The 23,025-nt window shown below is 39.7% G+C and overlaps 1 protein-coding gene across 3 annotated transcripts in view; it reads right to left on the reverse strand.

The window, feature by feature from the left end:
* The window catches only part of ccdc88c (coiled-coil domain containing 88C), a 54,824-nt gene that overhangs the window by 28,209 nt on the left and 3,590 nt on the right, over nucleotides 1-23,025 (reverse strand). For all 3 annotated transcript variants that reach the window (XM_076748779.1, XM_076748778.1, XM_076748780.1), the window contains exons 3-9: nucleotides 22,162-22,270; nucleotides 4,621-4,690; nucleotides 4,069-4,127; nucleotides 2,404-2,487; nucleotides 1,264-1,407; nucleotides 659-891; nucleotides 27-108 (exon numbers count right to left, since the gene is read on the reverse strand). In XM_076748779.1, the coding sequence (XP_076604894.1) occupies nucleotides 27-108; nucleotides 659-891; nucleotides 1,264-1,407; nucleotides 2,404-2,487; nucleotides 4,069-4,127; nucleotides 4,621-4,690; nucleotides 22,162-22,270 (781 nt within the window). The remainder of the gene's footprint in view (nucleotides 1-26; nucleotides 109-658; nucleotides 892-1,263; nucleotides 1,408-2,403; nucleotides 2,488-4,068; nucleotides 4,128-4,620; nucleotides 4,691-22,161; nucleotides 22,271-23,025) is intronic.

Below are 23,025 nucleotides of genomic sequence, written 5' to 3' on the forward strand. Positions count from 1 at the left end.
ACTACTGGTTATGAGTGGGTCCTGACCTCTTGTTTCAGTCTCTGTGACTCCTGATCCAGACGCTCCACTTCATGATTTGAATCCATCAGCTGCTCTGTCTTCTCCTCCCTACACACACACGCACGCATGTACGCATGCACGCAAGCGCGCGCGCACGCACGCACACGCACACACACACACACACACACACACACACACACACACACACAAATAACACTTAACTCACCACGTAATGTCTAGATGGGTTGATTAATTGAAGACTATGACAACTTACAGTAATAAAACTGCAGAAACATACTGTAGACTTCTCTTTTTGTAAGTCTTTAATATATCAAGGTAAAAGTATCTAGACAGTATGGAATGATTTCTAATTGCTGTTGCTGTTCAGTGGGAGTGTATAGTTCATCTCCAAATAGATGGATCCTCTTTGTAATTACGTTGTAGATCGGAAATAGACAGCATAATAAAGTATGTTGGATGTATAATGACTTCCAGCTGCTGATTATATCACCACAGTTTAGCCTTAAACCAGTGATTGACACAGAGCGACAGCTTTCACATTACAAGTAGTCAATAAAAACATTATTGAAATTATTATGATAGTTTGTGCACAACCCTCTTTTGACTTTCTTGTTTGCCTAAGTTCTGAAAGACTCACAGTTCTTGTCTGTATCTGCGGAGTTTGGCCTTGGCATCAGCAAGCTCCACAGATAGATGCTGCTTCTCCTCTTTGGTGAGTCCAGACACAGCCACAGCCAATGCACCGTTATTCACTTCCATGCCTCCACAACTCTGTCCACGCTCTGGGCTGTTCATGCAAAGGGTCCTGCACCCTTCCTGAGGCTGCTGACTGGATAGGTAGTCCCTCTCCTGGGTCAGATCCACAATCATCTGGAAGACAGAAGTGTGTTTGATGAATTAATTAATTATTAATTTAATTCTCCTTTTCCCATTGAAACAATGCTATGGGCAGACTTCTGTCTCTAAACTAACCTCTTTTTTTTAACATAAATGTATCTATTAGTGTGTTTGCTTAAAAAAATCTTTTGAGGAGCACAACACCATTGAACACTACAATTTGGACTTAAATCACAATAAGCAAACATGCATTCAAATTAACTGCATCATATTCATCATACATGAAGTAGACAATAGTGACTGGTCTTTGATTTTAATAGAAATTTTGTAAAACAAGTGTATTGAATGTTTTTATCATTATTAAGGAGATCAGCCTGGCAGTGGCTTGGGTGTGAGTCTCAGTACCTCACTGGCTTTGTCTCTCTGCTCAATCAGCTGGCGTAGCGACACAGCCATGTCGCGGGATAAAGGTTCCAGTTCTTCATGTGTGAGCTCTGATCCCTCTTGTAGCCAGGACAGGTCAAGAACATTCAACTGGTTATGAGTCACCTGCAACAAACAGACACAAACAAAATATAATGTTGCAAAATACAGCATAAGGTAGGTTGAATATAGTACTACAGTGGCTTTCTCCTTGTATAAAGTAGAACAACTGTACATTTAACCACTTGAATTTTTATGTTCCCAACATTCCCCTTGAGTGTTTTGCTAGAGCAGCTTCAAATTTAGATAAAACATTTTACTGGACAATTTTTCGCAAATGCCTGTACACTCATTACCGATATAATTTGGATACATTAGGATCTTATTGGGAAATTAAAACAATAAGCTTCTGAGTTTGACCAATATCAATGCAGCAGGTATAGGCAGATTCTCCAAAGTGTCTGTGGGGCTGGAGAGGTTAACAAGCATGGTAACATCATGAGCCTGATGCCATCATCCAAGTCATCCGGCACATAATTGCCTGTCTGAGAAGTAAAGGCCTGACCTGAAAGCCGTAAGTAAATAAAACAAGGTGTCTGAAAATAGGAAGGAGATATATATCACATCCATAACTAAACTGACAAGAGTCTTCAAATTGATTCTTCTTCTGACCAAGCTGGTCTTGTTCTTTGATGTCAGCTGATGTAACACACGTTTCAAGCTGCATGGAGATAAAACAATATACATGGTATACAGTGAAAAGACTTAAGGGAACTGTCAGCTAATATAACAATGGTTTCTACCCCACCTGATGTCTGCTACTGGCATATGGTTGACGTGTTGATCAAACTGTGCTGTTCCAGTATCAACAAATCAATGACATCAACCAACGCATTAAGTTAACAAGTGAGCAGTAAGAAGCCTGTAAAAATTAGATATTAGTCTATTAATGCTGTGGCAGCAGCATAAATAGACTAATTTTCTGCTAGTCTTCACAGTTTAGATCATTGGTTATTAAGTTATCAGTGAAGCTGACAAAACACCACAACAAATATTTGAAATTGTGATCTACATCTATCAATGGTTTATTTCTATCATAGGCTATGATTGTGCTCTACTGACCTCCTGGATGTGAGAGACAATGGCAGCTTGGGTCTCAATGTCCAGCAGCTTGATCTTCTCTATCATCTCCTCTTTACGCTCACACTGAGACACACACACACACATACACACACACACACACACACACACACACAGGAAATTAAAACAGAATGAATAAAATCGCATTACATTAGTGCCAAGCAAAACAGGACTGTGGGAAATGTAATTTGTTGAAGAATGTATATGTAATTGTTTATTTGAACACTACTGGGATGGATCTCTCTGATGTCCTTTTTATCCTTACCACCAAATATACTCCTGACCTGCCAGCCACCCTTCAGTCCAAAGCGCAGCGTCACTGCTCCCACTAAGTACTATGCTGTTCTCATTATAAGTGAGTTAAAAATATATTACACAGTATCCATGTGTTCACAAACCCAATTACTTGATACATTCAGTCAATTAAAGTTGAAAACATTTTCAAACCAATGTTAGTTGATGTGTTAACAACCCCAATAACTTATTTGTATAACCAGTTTAAATATAGTAATCCTCTTGTCCCCTTATTATTTTTCCCCTTTAAACAGGGCAATGCAGGGGATCACCATCCTGACTCGAAGAAGCAATCTGTGGCTGCTGTTTTGAGAATGAGCAGCCAACCCCTTTTGTAACAAACTAAATTAAAACCCATTGATGGGAAGTTGTAATGTAGGCTGTTTTTTTTCCATTCAATTATCAAGCATAATTTACCAGTATTTGATTGATTTTGATAACTAATACACTAGACGTGAGGCACTATACCTCACCTCTAGTCAGTGGCCAAGCCTTTCCTATATTTGTCTGTATGTGGCCCTAAGTGAAAAAAGTTCGGACACCCCTGCTGTAGAGCATCAACAACATTTTCATGTGGCCTCTCCCTTCTTCTGTCTTTCCATTTATTGCTTCCTCTTTCCTGGAACCAGTAGAACCAGTACATGGAAGGCGGGAGACAAAAGGAGGGAAGACTGAAAGAAAGGTAGGGAAAGTAGGAAGGAGAGAGTGAGGAACAGAGAAACAGTTCAGCTAAGAGCACAAGCCAAAATTGTTAGGAGGTTTCAGAGCCATGGGAGAGGTGGAAATGAAAGACAACAAAGAGGTGAACAAACAAACACACAGACAAAGAAACCACCTGTGCCCTGACCTCCCACATGACTAGCCCCTCCTCTTTAATTACAGGTAACCCAATTAACTCTTAACTTGCCATATCTGGCCAATCATAAATTAAATTCAGGGTTCCTAATTTTTTCTGGTTTACACTCCTAAAATTGTTGATTTGGCTATCATATACAAATATGTATACATAAAACAATATGCAAATACATAAACAACCATTATAGTGCCTTCAAGCAGTAAACCATCAGTCTATGCCAACCAATACCACACATCATACAGTACCATAATTCTGATTGTTCTTAGTACAATAAATGTGACTCCATGTGCATTGTGACCCTGAGTGCCACCCTGCACCGAGCTGAATGAGCTGAACAGCTGTGCACAGACATGCAAAACTAAACAGACAGAAATGCACTTCCTGGGAGGGACTGGGTAGTGCAGTAAGCTACTGTGTTTGGGGGGGGGGGGGGTGTGTGTGTGTGTGTGTGTGTGTGTGTGTGTGTGTGTGTGTGAGTGTGTGTGTGTGTGTGTTACCTGGACAGCACAGCCTAGTATTAGCAACAAAAGTCTTTTCAGATCCTCCATGCTCTTAGCTGGAGAAAACATAACACAGAAACTATATATCAGATTATAAGCATGTCTTTGAACAGAATGTTTAAGGAAATGATCTAAAGGTCGATGGAAATTGAGGGTGATCACAACTCAAGACAGTGTTACAGTTTACAACACTATGCTACAGCTAAACTTTCACTGCTGACTATGCACTCTCTACTGTTACTCAATTAAACAGCAACAGCACAGTTTGTTACTCTGCAAAGACACAGCCATTATTGAATCTGTTCACGACTACGTCTGCCACAATGATTCTTTCATAGTATCACTGTGGTGAATGTAATTACATAAATTGGGTGGCAGCCACCCAACATGTTAATGATGCATTGTATATACTATATGGTCATGAGTGGGTTTTTGCAATGTTCCACAAGGAGATACGTGTGTATAATACATTTATATTAAAGCACAGGCAAGCAGGTAGTGGAAATATGCAGGCTTCAGTGTACCAGTGTGTGTGGAGGTGTGTGTTACCTGATATTGGATCCTTGGCAATGCAGAGGATGTTAGGAAGGGGCATGACTATCAACTGCTGTAAGGTCTCCTGCAGTGGAGAAGAGAAGGGTTTTTTTTATTTAGTTATGTATGTATTTATGGGAAGGGGGGCAATAAAGAACAAACAAAACAAATTCATTTCATTCCATTCCAGTCCAAAAAAGGTGAAAATGGCCCAAAAATAATAAGAAGAAAAAGAAAGAAAGAATGCTTCTAAATGAACTTGAACATATCTTTAGCATTTTCTGTACACAGAGAAGATATATTGAGTATTAAATAGTAGCCACTCCTCAGCAGTTTGTTTGCCGTGGTGGTGCATAATGACATAAACTGTGTGTGGGAGCAGAGCTGCTGAGCTTTCATCAAAACACATTTTGTGAAAATGATTCAAAGTCCAGCCACTGACTAACCCAGACTTGTCTATCTTCATGTTTGCACAGGCGAGCAGCCAACAGGAAAAACCCTACTATCAACAAAGAGTGTGTGTGTGTGTGTGTGTGTGTGTGTGTGTGTGTGTGTGTGTGTCTGAGGAAAAGAAACAAAGAATCAGCGCACTGGGAGGGAATGCTTTTCATTCCAGAATATCCTCTCGTCTCCCAAAACACACCTGATTGTCCAGAAGGGCCAAGAAAATATGAAACAAATAAAAACTGCTTCATCGAGGGAGGCAGAAGTGCAGTGTCTTTATCAAAAAATATGTAATATGTCAGCCAAAGCAATTTGTTTTGACATGAAGAAACATGACAAGGGAATAAAGTCACATATGAACGCATTAAGTTTAGAGAAAGGATACACGGGAGGGGACATGGTGATGACTCCTGGCTAAGCAGAAGGGAAATGTATTAATGGGAGTGTGTGTGTGCATGCGTGCGTGTGTGTATTCTGGTACGAGGGAAGTGAGTGTCAGCAGGGAAGGGCTGGCTGGAATAATACTCTCAAAAACACAGCACACACCTTTTCACAATAGGAAAAGATATCAAAATTCACACACAAGGTGGACAGCAGCAGCAAATATGGACAGGAAAAACACTTTACATTTAATATATATTTGGGCACTGTCACAACTCAATGAGTTATGGCGTTCTGATCTAGAGTGCCATCTGCTAACCAGGCAAATAAACGTACTCTGAAGTTACAACAGAGCTGCACAGACAGCTTTGAGGTAGCCAGTACAGATGTAGTGCGATACCTACAGATACTGTTACAGTAGCCTGTACATGGTAATGAGAGACCCAATCATCACTCACTCACACACACACACACACACACACACACACACACACACACACACACACTACAGTGTGAATAATACATGTGAAATGGAAACCAGATGTCTTTAAGGCTCAGCTGTAGTACTATCTGCCTGGAAGCTTTGCAGTTTTTTTGTTTGTCATCAAGGCACAATGCACGAGGTCAACGACCACCAAGAACAAAACACTAAATAAATGAACTCTCAAAGAGCAAATGACATGAAATTTTTCATGTGTTTGGTCCAGTCCATCACAATGATTGATTGCTACTGTTCGTTGGTTTAAAAGATATTTATTGAAACAGGAAAGAAAATTGAAAGGACAGCTTTGCTCTTCTTAGATTCTTATATGAAGACTCCAAATGGTTTATTCATATTAGGACATTTCAGACTCAGCTCATCAGCTCTACACTGTCAGACTTGGCTCAACTTTAATCACACTATACACCACACTAGGGCTGTCGACAAATATTCTAAATTTGAATATATATTCTAATTTCTTAAAAATCAATACATTCAGTTGTAAAAATGTATACTTGATTGCGGGGGGGAAAAGTAGCACCACTGCCCTGCTAAGGAAGACAATGTTTATGTTGAAATAATGTACAAGCAGTATGTCTCCCGTCGCATTGGTTTTCTCTCTTATGAACATACTGCACAAAAAAAGATGTCCAAATGGTTCAAACCTGTGGGGTTCTTCAGAAGGAATACTCAAATCATTTTGGCCGGTTTGGACAGCCCTACGCTACAACAAACACAGCATACCTAAATTGGAATGTGTTGTGCTGTGCTCTGGGCTTAATGCTGATAATAGCATGAAAACTTCCAAACATTTACATTAAAACAGACTGTGAGCGTGGAACATTTTATAATACTAGCGTGTCTAAAAATAGCCTGTGCTCTGGCAGTTGACATAATGTTGAATAGGCTATGAGAGTAAAATAGTTTGATTATATTTTTGATTTTCAATTCTCAATAAATAGGTGTTGTAAAATGAATAATTATTCAGTTTGTGGGTTTTTGCCATCAGTTAGAGAGGGCGAAACTACAGACATAGCATATGCATTTTTCAATGCATAAATACATAAAGAAGCTTTTTAATAAAGAAAATGTGCATCTTTAAGCAAGATTAGTGCATTGTTTTTGGCATTACAGGGGGGGAAAGGGGGAAAAAGGAAAGGAGCACCATGCAAAAGTTTGGCACCCCAAGAGATTTGAGCTCTCAGATAACTTTTACAAAGGTCTCTGACCTTAATCAGTTTGATAGTACTATGGCTTGTCATCGTTAGGAAAAGCCAAGTGATGCAAATGTCAAAGCTTTGTAAATATTTCTAACATCTTGTCCCAACAATCAGCACCAATGGGTTCCTCTAATCAGCTGCCTAACACTCTAACACAATAATAGACGCCCACAAAGCAGGAGAAGGCTATAAGAGGATCTTCAGGTAACCATTTCCACAGTTCACAAACTAGGAAATGGCAGTTAACAGGAACAGCAAAGGTAAAGTTGAGGTCTGGAAGACCAAGAAAACTTTCAATAAGAACTGCTCATGAGATTGCCAGAAAGACAAATCAAACCCCTCATTTGACTGCAAAAGACCTTTGTAAAGATTTAGCAGACTCTGGAGTGGTGGTGAACTGTTCTGCTGCCACACCTGCACAAATATGACCTCCAAGTCATCAGAAGAAAACCTTTCCTGCATCCTCACCACAAAATTCAGCACCAGAAGTTTGCAAAGGAACATCTAAGCAAGCCTGATGCATTTTAGAAACAAGTCCTAGGAACTGATCATTTAAGATAGGAATTTTTGGCATGTTTGAAGAAAAAAGGGTGCAGAATTTCATGAAAAGAACACCTCTCCAACTGCTCAGCATGGGGGTGGATCAATCATGCTTTGAGCTTGTGTTGCAGTCAATGGTATGAGGAACATTTTACTGCTACAAGGAAGAATGGATTAAATTAAATCCCAGTAAATTCTGGAATCAAACATCAAATTGTCTGTAAAAATGCTGAAGATGAAAAGATTGCTGATGATGATCCTAAACACACCTCAAATCCACAATGGACTACCTGAAGAGGACCAACCTAAAGTTTTGCCATGGCCCTCACAGTCCCCTGACCTAAGCATCATAGAAAATATGTGGATGGACCTCAAAAGAGCAGTGCTTGCAAGATGGTCCAGTAATCTCACAGAACCAGAAGCCTTTTGCAGGAAGAATGGGCAAAATCTCCAAAAGACTTAGCTGGCAACAAAAAGTGTTTACAACCTGTTGATACTTGCCATATGGGGTGTTACTATGAATTGACTGTGCAGGGGGCCAAAACATTTGCTTCTGCCCTTTTCCATTGGTCTTATTTTGAAACTGTCAAATACAAAAATGAAAAAGTAATCTTGCTTAAAATAAACTAAAAATAAGAAATGTGTTATCTTTAACTGCATGCTGTTTGGAAATTGGGTCATCTTTTACTCTCTTACCTACTCATAGGAACTGATATTTTGACCAAGGATAGTTTTGCATTCCACTGTATTCAAGAGATGAGAAAATTCCAAGAGCGATTATGTAAGCTTTAATGATCAGCATAGAGAGTAATTTCTACCAACTCTTTGATACCAGGTATCCAGGCAGGTCTCAGTGAGCACAATACAATCAAGATTGTTGTTACATATGATGGCATTAATAGAATCATTTAGCAGTGTCAACTTTAAGCAGCTTGTGGCAGCAGCAGGAGCTGGATATGACATAGAATGTTTAATATAAATAAGATTTTCCAAGTGAGCACCATGATGGCTTAAGTTGACATTTTCCTGTAGTTATATCATATTGTTGATTATTACTGGAAAAGTACATGCAGACATGGGATTTTCACGATGGGGCAAAAGTACTTAAGATATCTACTCTCTGACCCTCATGCAGTGAATGATTTGCAGGAATGTAGTCTAAGTTCAAGGTTCATAGATAAAAAAACGTGATCCTGCATGATTTGGATGGAGGCAGTCATGTTAAAAGGAGATCCATTCTGTCGTAGAGGGTGGTAACGTTGTCCGCATAAGGTTCGCCACAGTTCACTGTGATTATGTTATAAAGTTTTAGCAATTATTAACAGTCAGCATATAACACTTACTAAATGTTCTTGCACTGCAGAAAGTCTTCTGGACAGGAGTGTGAAAGGGTCTTATGCCACAGCCAGTCATTGCTAACATGCTGGATGTTTATTACAATAAAACAGATAGACTTACCCTCTGCTCCTTGGCTAATACCACCTGCACTTGAGTTATAATTCTGGTGTATATTTTATTTCTTGTGCAAGCACTGTGTTAGTGTACACCAATTAAAATATTAAGACCGTGTGAATAAGGTGAATGTAAATGTCTAATCAGAGTGCACTCTGACATCCGCTGCGTGTATAACTACTGCATTCACCTGCAGCAGCAACAGCACCAGCAGGATCTCACACTTAACTGACAAGGGATCAATGAAGCCTGCCACATGACCCATTTAGACACACGCACACATGAACATAAGGCCTAAATCCATGGCCCACTAACACACTGGGCTCACATTTCTAATCCAAGATCAATAAAATGGCAGCAGATCTGACTTTAACTGAGCCACTAGACTCTGTGTTGTACAACTTTCTCACCACTTTAAAATTCAAATCAAACACCTCTCCTCTCCTCCAAAGAGGAGTTCCCTCAAGTACCATCAAGTCACATTTATTTAGACTGGCAAATCTAAAATATCTCAGTGACTTTTACAGGTCAACATTAGGGATGTTTCCTGAACCATTCAGGCTCTCTGCCCAAAAAGCCTCAAAATCACACCACTGTTGGACAAACTGGTGACCCAGTGGTCTAAAACAGGCACATGTGAAAAATCCAAAAAATACTTCAATGAAGTGAATAAACAAACTGAGCAATACCCACAATTAATAACATATTAATAAAGAAAACATAGCTGTGTCAATCCCCTGAGTTTCTTAAAATGAAAAACTTCTTAACCTGAATCTAGATCCACAGTGAAGGCACGGTAATGCACAACAATAGTGATTTTTCTGGGACTATGAAAGGGTAAAAACTGTATGTGGGTCAGACGTCTGGCCATTTAAATGCATTTACACTTAATGCCAAAATGCCACTTGTGCTTGAAATGCAATCATTTTCCAAGATAACTCTGTTTTTGTTATGGATGCATTTGCAAAATGTGTTCAAGAGTTAAAGGTATCACAATCCTGACTGTGCTGTTTAAATATGCCAAAAAAAAACAAAAAAAACATCAACAGTCAAATGTTTGAAATATCAAAATAACAAATGAACCTATTCACCAGGATCAAGCACAAATATGCTAATTCCCAACTAAGGATGTTAAGTCAGGATGAAATTGGTATGAGTAGTGAAAATGTATGCTTCTTTGCCTTACAGTTTGGCAGTTATGAGGAAAAACATAACCCGTTTTTACCAATGGCCCCATATGTAGTCTGTTAGTGGCATTATCTGCAAAGGCACAACAAAAACTAGGCCATATTCTCAGGGCCATGGTCTAACATTCTTTCTAATTTAACTAGAATCTGGTAAGTATGTCTAAAGATACTGACTGTCAGACTGGGATGGGTATCATTAAGATTTTAGGGGTACTACTATGACTGCTGCTTATCAATTCAGTACTTTAATGGCGCTGGTGTCGGTTGTATTTGTTATTTTTTAAGACAAAAACAAAACGCATTAACAAATGCTTTATTTTTTAAAAAGTACAGTATATAAAGTAACATTCTTCAGTCTCAGCAGCAACAGCATTGATGATTTGCAGTGATTTGAACAAATCACTGGTACAGACTACAGCCTGTAATAATCTAATCATTTTGTCTGCTAATTGAAATGGAGTGTAACCAGGATTTTGAGTGCTAGGTTCTCTCCACCATTGTCACCATGAGGGTCTCTCTGTGTGTGCGCGCGTGTGTGTGCATGTGAGAGACAGCTGGAGTATGCAGGCCCCACCTCTTGCACATAGGAAAAGTTTCTAGAAAGAGATCTCTATTATAAATTAGAAATAGTGCAAATGTATCATAGATGAATGTCTTCATCTTATAGCAGATGAGAGACGAAATGGAAGTTAACGCTATACTGACATGTATAAAACCAGTGAATAATTTCCAGTGAGATGCTGTCCTCAGGTAGACACTCTTTTTCCAGAGCAGCACAGAGGACTTGTAGAGAGCTTCATCACATGGTAACAACAATCACCTGAAGCTTAATATCAGCAAAACTGATGAGTTTGTGGTGGACTGCAGAGCTTAAAATATGGATGTTGCTGCAAAGAAGCTACAAATTGTAAAACGCAGCTGCTCCTGGGAAACTGGGAGACAAGTGGAGGCTCATTCCTTCCTCCATAGTAACTCCTTGTCTCCTTGTCTGTTTTTTTTTCTATTGACACAGGGAACATTAGCACTCTTTCTTTGAGACCCCAGTTGTTTCCCCCCACCAATCAAAAGGGCTGGGGATGACCACATAAACACACACAGTCATACGCAGTACCTTAAATTGGGGGAAATTAAAATACTCTAATCCTCTTCTCTAGTGTAGTCATGGTCCAATCACATCCCTCCAACACACACACTCACAGACAAAACAGCACTCATTCCTGACAGTGACTGGCAGTTAGCTGGAACAATACAACAATATTGATGAGACCAGGGTCGGCATGTACACAAACATAGTCCATACACATACACTAAGGTACACACACAGAATATTGCAATCCACTCAGCAAGGTTGTGTGTATATGTGTATGAAGTAGGCCAGAGGACATGGAGATCAAAACATCTCATGTAGGCTCAGAGCTTTGTTTCACAGTTCCCACAGTAACCAAGGAGGAGTAAAGTGAGAGGGGAGAGGGGGGAGCGAGAGGGAGAGTTCTGCTTAAGTTACCACACAACAATAAAATTTCTTTCACAAGAGCAGAGTTTCACATTGCTAAATGCAAGAGCTGTAGCCCTCAGACAAACTGATCAGACAGACGAGTGAAAAGAAATGAATAATGTCCTTCTGCTTATCAGCTGCTCACTAACTGACACAGTCATGTCTGCACTGTCACTTTTTTTGTTTTACACCAGTAATAGAGCTACTTGTGTCAGAGTTGGGGTACATTCTCAAAAATCCCCCATGCTCATACGTGTTCCATTTTGAGGTGAGAAAACAGACTGCTAGTATTGCTTGCCTTCGACAGCCTGTAAATATTTATAATGTGAAAAACCAATAGCTAAGGCATGTGCTTTCATTTATGTCATGTGATGATGTCATTGTAGCACCATTTGTTTCAATATCAATACCCTCCTATCGCATGCAATCTGTACCTGTCTATTAAAATGAAGCTTACTTTCTGTTCACAACACAAAATATAGCAAAGCCGTCATGTGCCGGATATCCCGATCAGTGTGCCACACATACACTGCCCATCATTAATTATCATGCAATTTAAACTACTGTGTGTTTCACATTTTGTTGAGCGTTGCACACAGTGGTAGTTGAAGAATGGGTAAATTTTTAAATGAAATTTTTAATTAATTGTCATTTATCAAACAAAAATGCCAACATTCTCTAGTTTCAAGGTTTCCACTCACTTCTTGCTTTTCTCTCTTTGATATCATACATGTAATCTGGGATATGGACAGTTGGTGGAACAAAAAAAGCAATTTGAAGATGTAACATTGTGATCTGGGAAATTGTAATGGCCATGTCTCACTCTTTCTGTGGTGTTTTGTTGGATTTCTGTGTTTTGGTTTGTATACTGTGGACTTGTGTGAGGCTTGTTTTCCGTTTGTCCTCTTTCGGCAGAGGTGGGGTGTGGTTTGGGAGCTGGCTCCGACACAGCTGGAGCCAATCACAATCCCGAATGGGATAAAGATGATAGACAGCAGAGGACTCGTTGCCAGATTATTTCCGCCACTCAGTGGTATAGTCGGCAATTCACTAATGTTACTAGAGAAACAAATTTATTAAGTTTGTGAGCCTACCTTGTGTTCTTTCACCTGGTTGATCACTTGTGTCTTTTTCCTTGTCTCCTCAGAGAGACAGAGATTCTCATATAAGCATTCATCTGTGCATCTGGAATCTCCTTTTTGTCTGCAATAAATCGTTAACTTTTCACTCTGCTTCTGAGTGTGCTTTGAGTCCTAAAACCAGGCGCAGATCATAACATTTTCCTGACATTTTTTTGGAGCAAACAATTTTATAGAATAAACACTTCCTCAATTAATACAAACATTGCTGACACATTTAACAATAATGAAAACAGCCATTGAAATTAGTTAATTGCAGCCCTATTATGAATACATATCCTCTGATTTGCTCTTTAATGATACAATGTCAAAAAGTGAGTGTGTAACAATGGTATTTGAGTAAGGTTGCAACTATGATTTTTTTCACTTTTTAAAACAACTGTCTAATCGTTAACCTGTAAAGTATCAAAACATTAATCTTAATCATGCTCATCTTTGTTGACAAACAGTAAACCGGTTAGAAAGAAAACCCAGCATGAAACAGTAAACAGATCAGAGCTTGTGATATCAGGTTACTATGTACTGTCTCTATAGAGAGGGAACATAAGGGAGGTGACAGACACACCCTCCCCTCACTCTTTCTCTCACACACACACACACACACACACACACACACACACACACACACACACACACACACAGTTGGTCCTTTGTGGAGGAGACTGGGAGGATTTACTGGACCAGCCTGTACGCCTTCTGAGACATCATCTAATTAGGAGAAAACCAACACCTAGCCCCGTATGAACAGCAGGAAATATGAATGTGAGTCGTACGTATGTGTGTGTTTTATTCTTGCTGCTAATATTAAATTAAACTATAAACTAAATTAAATTGTGACTGAGTGTGTGTCAAGGCCAGGGTATTTGACTATGGTTCGAGATTAACCATCATGGACAGATTAACCCCATACCGCCTAGAATGACCTCCTTCATAGAGCCCGCGCGCGCGCACACACACACACACACACACACACACACACACACACACACACACAGATGTGGTCTTTATTATGGCTGACCTGCATGAGCACAGTCACGCTGACTTTTATCTAAAGCAGCGACGTGCCGATCAATCTGCCAGTGACCGGAATTTTTCAGCATGATTGGCCATGACTAGTATGACTAGTGACCAGCCTATCAGAGTATGATAAATCCGATTCTGTGCCGGTGTTATTTACCTTAATTATGTCTTAACTGCGTTTTGGTGTCATTTATCTGTGCACTTTCTGAGACCTTTCTCTCCTCTCCTCTGCTCCCTGTCTCTGTGCTTCACTGAGGAAAGGGCTTTGCTCATCTACTCCACACCCACACAGGGTAGAGCAGAGACAGCAACTTCTCCAGTCAACAACAGAGTGTGTTGTTATAGGGGAAGTACAACATAGATAAAGTGGGATATACTGCAATTCATTTTCAGTTTAAATTTATTTGTACAAAAAAGCATTGTCCAGTAGTGAAAATGAGATAGTAAACATACAATTGAATTTTCCATTAAAGAAAAGTTACAAAAATGTTTGTTTATGCTGTCCATCATAGTTCCTTTGAGAAAGAAAGAAAATTAGAATTGGTCAAAATCGGAATTGGCAGGTCAGACTTTGAAAAAACTGGTAACCGGAATCAGCCAAGAAAATTGCAATCGGTGCATCTATAATCTAAATGTGATTCTTCTGGCTTCAGCGCATCCACCTAAGCCCAAAGGTGTCCACAGCGGTCAGTCAGTCCAGGAGGTCCTGACCGACGAGCGTTTTGTATCAAGGGCACAGATATAAATGGAATGTACGACCCCCGCACATTTCATGATTCACAATTTAGCCTGTGTGTAGCTGATAATACATTGCGGGACTCAGTTGGCAACAGTTTCTCAAGGGAGAGCATTATGGAACCAACTTTGGCAAAAGAAGCTCCGAGCGTGCTGAAACACCCCTTCTAATCAGGCCGCACTGATAGATGGCCAAGTGGCTAGAGTTGGTTCACCACCTCTGTCAAGTTTCTCAGGATTAGATTATATGTCCTCATTATTACCATTCCTAAACCCAGTAAAAGCTTCAGGGATATCAGATCTTCCAGCGTCAGTGAAAAGTTAACTACATCTAAAACGTATTATTTATTCTCTTCAGATTAACTTGCTTAAAAAGGTCAACTGACATACTGTTTACAGAGACATATTATCAGTTTCTTCCTAGAGGTTAAAAACACCAGCAACTACATGAAAGCAATACACTCCAACTCAGTGGGGTTAGAGCTTAGTGGAAGTTTGTGTGTGTATGTCAGCAGAACATGACCGCAGCTCAGCCAAAATCTACTGCATCTGAGCTCCTTATCATCTGATTTATACAAGTAACATAGCATGTGCATGCACACACACGCATAGAGGATTAATATCTCTGAATGTCCCTTACTGTCTAGCACTATGCATTTTTATGAACACATCTCTTTTTTTGAGCAAAATCCATTCCTCTTTCATTCTGTAAGACCTAGAAATGGTTTTCACTTATTCTGTGTGTTATGGCATCACATTTAATACTACAACATGAGACACACACACACACCTGCTCTGAGGTCTAATTTATTATTCATCTAAAGTGGGTTGCACCAGCTACGCGTAAACATAGCCTAGTTTGAACAGAATTTCTACCTTAAGACTTAAGGGTTGCACCAGCTGAAATAGTTTCAATGAAGGCACAAGTTCCAACTTAAATTTTACTAGGTCTGCCACGATTAGTCGACTAGTCACGACTACGTCCAATATCAAAATCGTCGACGACTAATTTAGTCGTCGACACGTCGTTTATTTTTTTGAAGCTTTGTTTTTCTCTCAAAACCGCCACTGTACCCTCCGCTGCCTTGACTGCCTTTCTGTCCTTGATGCACATGCACAGTAGTGGTAATCGGCGTCCACTGTGATGTCACTGGAAGCTATGCCTGACCAGTATCATGGCTACCTGGCAATGGAGCTCTAAAGTTTGGGAGCATTTTCACAAAACAAAAGACAAGCATGTGCAATGCAAAATCTGCAAGGCAGAACTTGCCTTCCATGGCAGTACGACGGCGATGCATGAGCATCTGAAAAGGAAGCACGTCGTTGTGGCTGGTTTAACTTCTGACGACGAAGAGGGACAGTCGTCTCGGTAAGTTAATTGGTTAGTTAGCTGCTAACATTAACGCAAACATTGAACTACTTACTTAAATTGATAGCTGTAAACGTTAACATTAATGACGACGATTTCATTAGCCTTACCACACATAAAAAAAAGAGAGCAAGCCTTTCTCCAGCACATGTAGAAATGCTAACTTTCCTGGCCATGAACGAGAGCCTTGTGTAGATTGGATTACATAGAGTCAGAGTGTAGTACAGTTGAATACAGTTGTTAGCACTGAGCACAAAACACACTTTTGTTATATTTGAGTGAGACCAAAACTTAATTTTTGTGGATAATGTCTTAGTTTCAGGTGTCAACCTCATTTGATTTTGTACTATTCAATACTTGAAAATGTAGCTATGTTTCATGCCAGAGACAAATGAAGTATTTACTTTTGTGTTCTTTAGGCCAGTGCCTTGTCCTTATTTTACTCAGCTGCACTTTATGCTACATTTAAAGAATTGTTTGTTGCTACAAAGTTCATCAAAAGTTGAATGAACTATCATCTTAATTGTCTTTATTTTTAGTTATACCTTACCATACCTTAAACACTTCAAGCTGGAAGCTAATGACGTTATATAAGAGCAGCTACATGCTGGTGCAATAAGCTGCAATACATATGATCGGACTAGTCGACTAATCGCAAAAATAATTGGTGACTAGTCGACTATCAAAGTAATCGTTTCTGGCAGCCCTAAATTTTATACCTGGCCCTTAGTAGGTGTAAAGCTCTACATAAAAGAGCAGTTGGCATGGTGCATTGTTTTAAAAGGTGGGATAACTTGGAGGATGACAAGGAGCAAATTATACAGCCTGTTTTGTAACACATCTTCTGTGATAGTACACAAACTGCTTCTGTAATGTTCTAACGTCAACATGGCATGTTGCATGTTGCTTGACTAAATTTGATGCCATGGGACTATGATGCTATCTACTGTGGCGTTACATGGTTATTTACTACCTCTCCTTGTTGAAAACTGTACTGTCTGAACAGCAGAGCGCTCCAGAAGACAGACTCCCATCACACAGAAGGCAAGCACTGCTAAAAATAAACCCAATGAGAAAATAAAGGATAACGTGTTGATAACGAAAGAGATTGAAGATGCTCCATCTACTTTTAGAGCTGATATGTGGCAACATTTCAGTTTTCCTATGTTAAGCATGTGGTAAAAAGGTGAAAACTGACACTGACAAACGCAAAACAACTAGCAAATACTGCCAGACGATGGTGAACAGCACTATGGGAAACACATCAAACATGAGAAGCCATTTGGCACATCGCCACCTGAAAACCTGAAATCACAACAACAACAACAAAGCTTCAGCCAGGCCAAAGGAGCCGGAAAGAAGTATTTGGAGGCCTGCTTCCCCATAACAGTCCAACAGCTGAAAAAATAACAAGATACATCTGTGGATATATAGCCAAAGACTTAAGGCCATTTTCTGTGGTCGACAACAATGGATGTAAGAGGTTAGTAAACATTTTGCAGCCAAAGTATGCAATTCCATCAAGGCCACACTTTAGTGGCACAGTGATACCAGATCTGAACCAAGAGATAAAAACTAAAGTGACACAGCCTCAAAGAAGCAGAGAGCATCTTAATAACCACAGATGAGTGGACCTGATGATCTATTCAGAGCTAGATTACAATCACACCTCATGTTATGAGCAGCAAATTGAAATGAAAAGTTTTGTCCAACAGACGCAGCCTCTTTTTGGAACAATTAACTCTACACAGCAGAGGTTTGGAAATTTGTTTTGGAGTCTGAGCTTGACATGAAGAATAACTACAACCATCATCTGCTGTCGTTACAGACAAGGCACGAAATTTGGATGTAGTGGTGAGAGAGGCCGGACTGTGCACACACACTTTAAACCTCGCTTCACCAGCAGGTTTGTTCGTAGGCTGCCCCAGATGTCTGCTTGGTCGAGTGAGGCATGTAGCCGCGTTTTTGGCTACACTTCAACTGCCACAGCTGAGCTGACCACCAAACAGAGACTGTTAACCCTGCCAGTACAAACACTTGTCATGGTAGTTGTCATCCGATGGAACAGCTGTTTTCATTATTTTATAAAAGGACTGCGACTGACTGCTGCATTGTTTTTATTTTCAAATTGTACATGGTTCAATCACTCATCGCCAAAGACAATACAAGCCAGTTGTTTGCTCATGCTCATGCTTAGAATGGCTGACTACTTTTATTATATTTTATGAAAGATGGAAAGCAGAAGCACTTAAAGTTAAAAACAAATTTTATATGAATAAAAAAATACTGTATACACTAATTTGTTAACAGAGAGCATTCATTAATAAATAATTTATTGTGGACTTTGCATCCTAACTCAAGAGGGAACATAAGTATAGCTGAGTTAGTTATTCAGTAGCCACTCAACTGTTTAACGTATGTAAGTGAGCTTTTTAAAAGGATGAACCTTTATTCATACTAATCATTTAATGTATGATAGTGCTGTCAAAATGGTCAAAAAATGACATTCGATTATTCCTTTCAAAAAAACATTCACTATGTTCGAACAAAATAAATAAAGAATGCTCTACACCGTGGTGTTGGATTACTCACTCACAGCTTAACCTACATTACATTTTCAATCAGCGAAAGAAGTGATGTTATGTGCAACGTTTCATGTGTCCTGAAAGATTTCAATGTCCCAGACAAACAGCACTTATTATTTTATTATGGACCCTATCCTCCCAATTTTTTTGTGCCCAAGTGACTAATAGAGACAGGTTTTGAAGTTTTTTCCAGTATTTAGCAAGAGTGCCGCAGGCTGCGGCCACGAAACAGGCTACAATATTATCCCTCTGAGCATTTGGACACCGTCAATGTATGTCCACCAAGTGTTTGTTTTCAGTACTGACAGGCTTAGACCGTTTTTCTAAGTGTCTGACAACATAATGGAAATGAGCACTGCAGAGATTTTGTTAAAGACCAAGATCTGTTTTGTTTAATCAGAAACAGCCATGCGATTACTCTCGCCACAGTCACCAGACTCCATTCACAGAAACTAATTCTGTCATTGCAAAATACACTTCATGCAAAAATGACAGAAACAAAATAAATTTCCCCCAAAACTGTGGTTCGTCTTTACGCTGTTCAACAATCACCACCAACTCTGAAGTTCTCGACAAAACTCCTAATTCACTGATGCTGGAGGAGCGAGAGAGAGAGGGTGGACATCAGATGTGCAGCTGGGGAAAACAGCATTTAGAGCTGGAGTATTTTCACATCTAACTCTGGGATTATTTTCACCTGACATTATGACCAGAGGACTTAAATATGTTGGAATTCAACAGCTGTTCCCGATAAAACAAAACAAAAAAAAAACAAAACAAAACAAAACAGAAACTCTGGTTTTTTGACTTTACAATTCAAATATATATTCAAATTTGGAATATTCCTTGCCCTAATGTATGTAAGGGATAATGCCTGACGAGGTGTCCATTATCAGAAATGAATGGACGACGTGGAGGCGTGAACTGACAACATGAGTGATTTTATAGTGTCCTTTAACCTATTTGGTGAATTTGATCATTTTGAAGACTGGGATGCAGCAGAAGAGAAAGAGAGAAGAGAATATAAGAAGAAGGAAATGCGACACAAGGAGTACAGTGTTGCCAGTTTGAGGAGTTTGAGAGCCAGCATTAATCGCCACTTAAGAGACGTCAACATCATTAGCGACACTGTGTTCAAGAGCAGTAATGCGGTTTTTAAGGCGATACTGAAGTGTTACAGAAAGAGTGGGGAAGACACCAGCTTCCACCATCCTCGTATCCCTGAGTCGGACCTTGAGATAATCAGATGTTCATCTGCTCTGTCTCCCGACATGCCCCTCGGCCTTGTCAGAAAGGTGTGGTTTGACATCCAGCTGTGTTTGGCTTGGTGTGGCAGGGAGGGGAACTGTGAGCTGACCATGACATCTTTCAGCATCCAGAGAGACGAGGATGGCGTTGAATACGTCAGCCTAGTGCATAATCCTGACACCAAAAATCATAAAGATCCAAACGACCCACACAAGCAAAACCTAAGAGGTTTTATGTTCGCAAGGCCCGGGGATCCCCTGTGCCTGTGCAAGCCTGCGCAGAGCGGCGACAGGCTTGCAAATCAGGCAATGAAGCCTTCTCTGAAGAGAAACAAACGCAGGGCTCCTACTAATTACAACAACTACATTCAGCAGTTGTCTTTTTAATTATTTGTCCGTGGCGCAAAAAAGGTTGGGGACTGCTGCTCTAAATGGTAAATGGACTGTATTTGTATAGTGCTTTTCTAGTCTGAAGACCACTCAAAGCACTTTTACAACTGAAGTCTGCATTCACCTGTTCACACACACATTCATACGGTAGCTAAGCCACCTGCACATTATGAGCTTTATGAATTCACACACCGATGACACAACATCAGGGGCGGTTTTGGGGTTCAGTATCTTGCCCAAGGATACTTCGTCCAACCCAATGTCCAACGTTCCCATTCATCAGTAAGATGCTTGAAAAGATCGTTTCAGTGCAAATTAACTCCTTTCTTAAAGAAAATAACACCATAGAGGAATTTCAGTCAGGACAGCACTGAAACTGTTCTGACTAGAATAATCAGTGACCTCAGATTAAAATCTGACAAAAATAAGGTCTCATTTCTTGTGCATTTCTGAGAAGTGCAGCATTTGATACGACTGATCACGATATCTTACAATCATCTTGAAAACTCAGTCTCTCTGGCTGTGTGATCCAGGTTCCCAGCAACAGCCAACAGAAAATCAGAGATGCAGCCTTTGTCAATTAAATTGTACATGGACTGTATTTATATAGCATTTTTCTGTCTGACAACCTCTCAAAGCGCTTTTACATCACAAGTCTGCATTAACGCATTCACACGCTGATGGCTAGGCCACCTGCTCATTACAAGCAAGCATTAACACACTCACACATTTGGGATTCAGTATCTTGCCAAGGATGCTTCGACTGTTGAGGCCAGAGATTGAACGGGGGTGACCGCTCTACCTCCTGAGCCACAACCTAAAAACTACAGAATGCAATACCTAAGATATCAGGGCATACAGCTAAAAACATATCTCTTCACTCAAATCTTTAACTAGCTATACATATACCCTAATCACTGATGCTAAATTGCTGCCATTTACCGTTCCTCTATCATGTAATCCAAAGTTGATTAATTCATTAGTAAGCTGAATTTTCAGTAATATCTTCCTTTATGACAAACTTTTTGGAAGATGTTAGTGTATTTTCAGGAAATCCAACTGCAAACTCTCCTTTGTGAAAATCATTAAACATCAAAGAAAAGAAGAAACTACATAGTGCAGCTCCAGATATTCATGTGTAATACATTAATAAGTAACACTGACTGATCATAACATTTGCTCCCCAGAACTGATCATACTCTGTGGCCTTCTGCTAGTATTGATCACTGAGGATTATTGGCTTTCAAGCAATAATGAAAAAATGACCGGCCAGCAAGTTCAAGGGTCATCATCAATACAGCCCATGACTAACACACACACACACACACACACACACACACACACACACACACACACACACAGATGTGGTTCAGAAATAAATAAGAATGTGTTGTTGTGTGCATTTGTGTTCAGGGCCTGTTCATGTTTGAAACATCCAAGCTGAAACAGACATGTCATTAACACGCACATGGTTAAAAGACATACTAAACATGCACACACACACATACATTTGCACCGCCTCAGGCATAGTAAATAGGCTGAAGTTTACAAAAACAGTTGTATGTCCAAACAGAAAGACAGACAGAGACAAAAACTAAGGAAAAGTTCAGTCAGAATACTGTACGCGTGATCTAAAAATGCAATATCAAGCAAATCATTTGCAAATAATGTACTGATTTTACTTGGTCATGTACTATATATATACTGTTTGCATGGGTGAAAAAGACAAATGGGCACAATGTGGGCTGCTGCTTGGCCATTGTACTGCAGTCTGACCCATGAATGTTACAGTAGTCGGCAAGCACACTAATTTCACTGCATGTATGTGTGTGTGTGTGTGTGTGTGTGTGTGTGTGTGTGTGTGTACATACCTGGTAGTATGTCCTGATGTGCCTGATGAGAACGGTAAGGTTGTGAAGGCGAACGGACACATCATTGTTCACATTCTTATTCAACCTCTGATGGGTCGGACTGGGGTCGCTACAGACATGGAGGCGCACAGACACAGACACACACACACACACACACACACACACACACACACACACACACACACACACACACATATGATATCCCCTGTAAGGGAAACACTTCTGAATATAAAGAGGTTAGACATTCATTTTCCTCAGCAATCATGGTTTGCTCACTGAAATGAAGCCAAGATGAATGAATTCTTTCACCAAGTTTCATTACTTCAGTGGTTACACTTTAAGGGATGCAACTAATGATTACTGTCAATATTGACAAATCTTCTGATTATTTTCATGATTAATCGGTTGCTAGTTTAGTCTACAAAATGCCCAGAATTGTGAATAATGCTCCTCACAGTTTCCTACAGCCTAAGGTGACGTCCTCAAATTGCTTATTTTGTCCAGCCAACAGTCCAAAACCCAAAGACATTTCATTTACTATCATAACAAACTAGAAACCGCAAAGTTTGACATTTTTGCTTGAAAAATGACTGAAACGATCAGTTATCAAACTAGTTTGCAATTAATTTGCTTTCAATCAACTGATCGATTAATCAAATAATCATTGCAGCTCTAAAGTCCTTCCAATGTTTAAACTTCAACTTACACATTATTCACTATCATGTTTCACAGTTTCTCAACCCAACCCTGTTTTTTCAACATTATGTCCAATGTTTCAACTGCATATTATCAGCTGCAAGCATATTAACTTTTCTTCAGGAAATTTAGCCTTTTTTAAACAGCAATATTATAGCAAATTTCTGT

Source organism: Chaetodon auriga, chromosome 14, assembly GCF_051107435.1.
Source record: "Chaetodon auriga isolate fChaAug3 chromosome 14, fChaAug3.hap1, whole genome shotgun sequence".
Classification (NCBI taxonomy): domain Eukaryota; kingdom Metazoa; phylum Chordata; class Actinopteri; order Chaetodontiformes; family Chaetodontidae; genus Chaetodon; species Chaetodon auriga.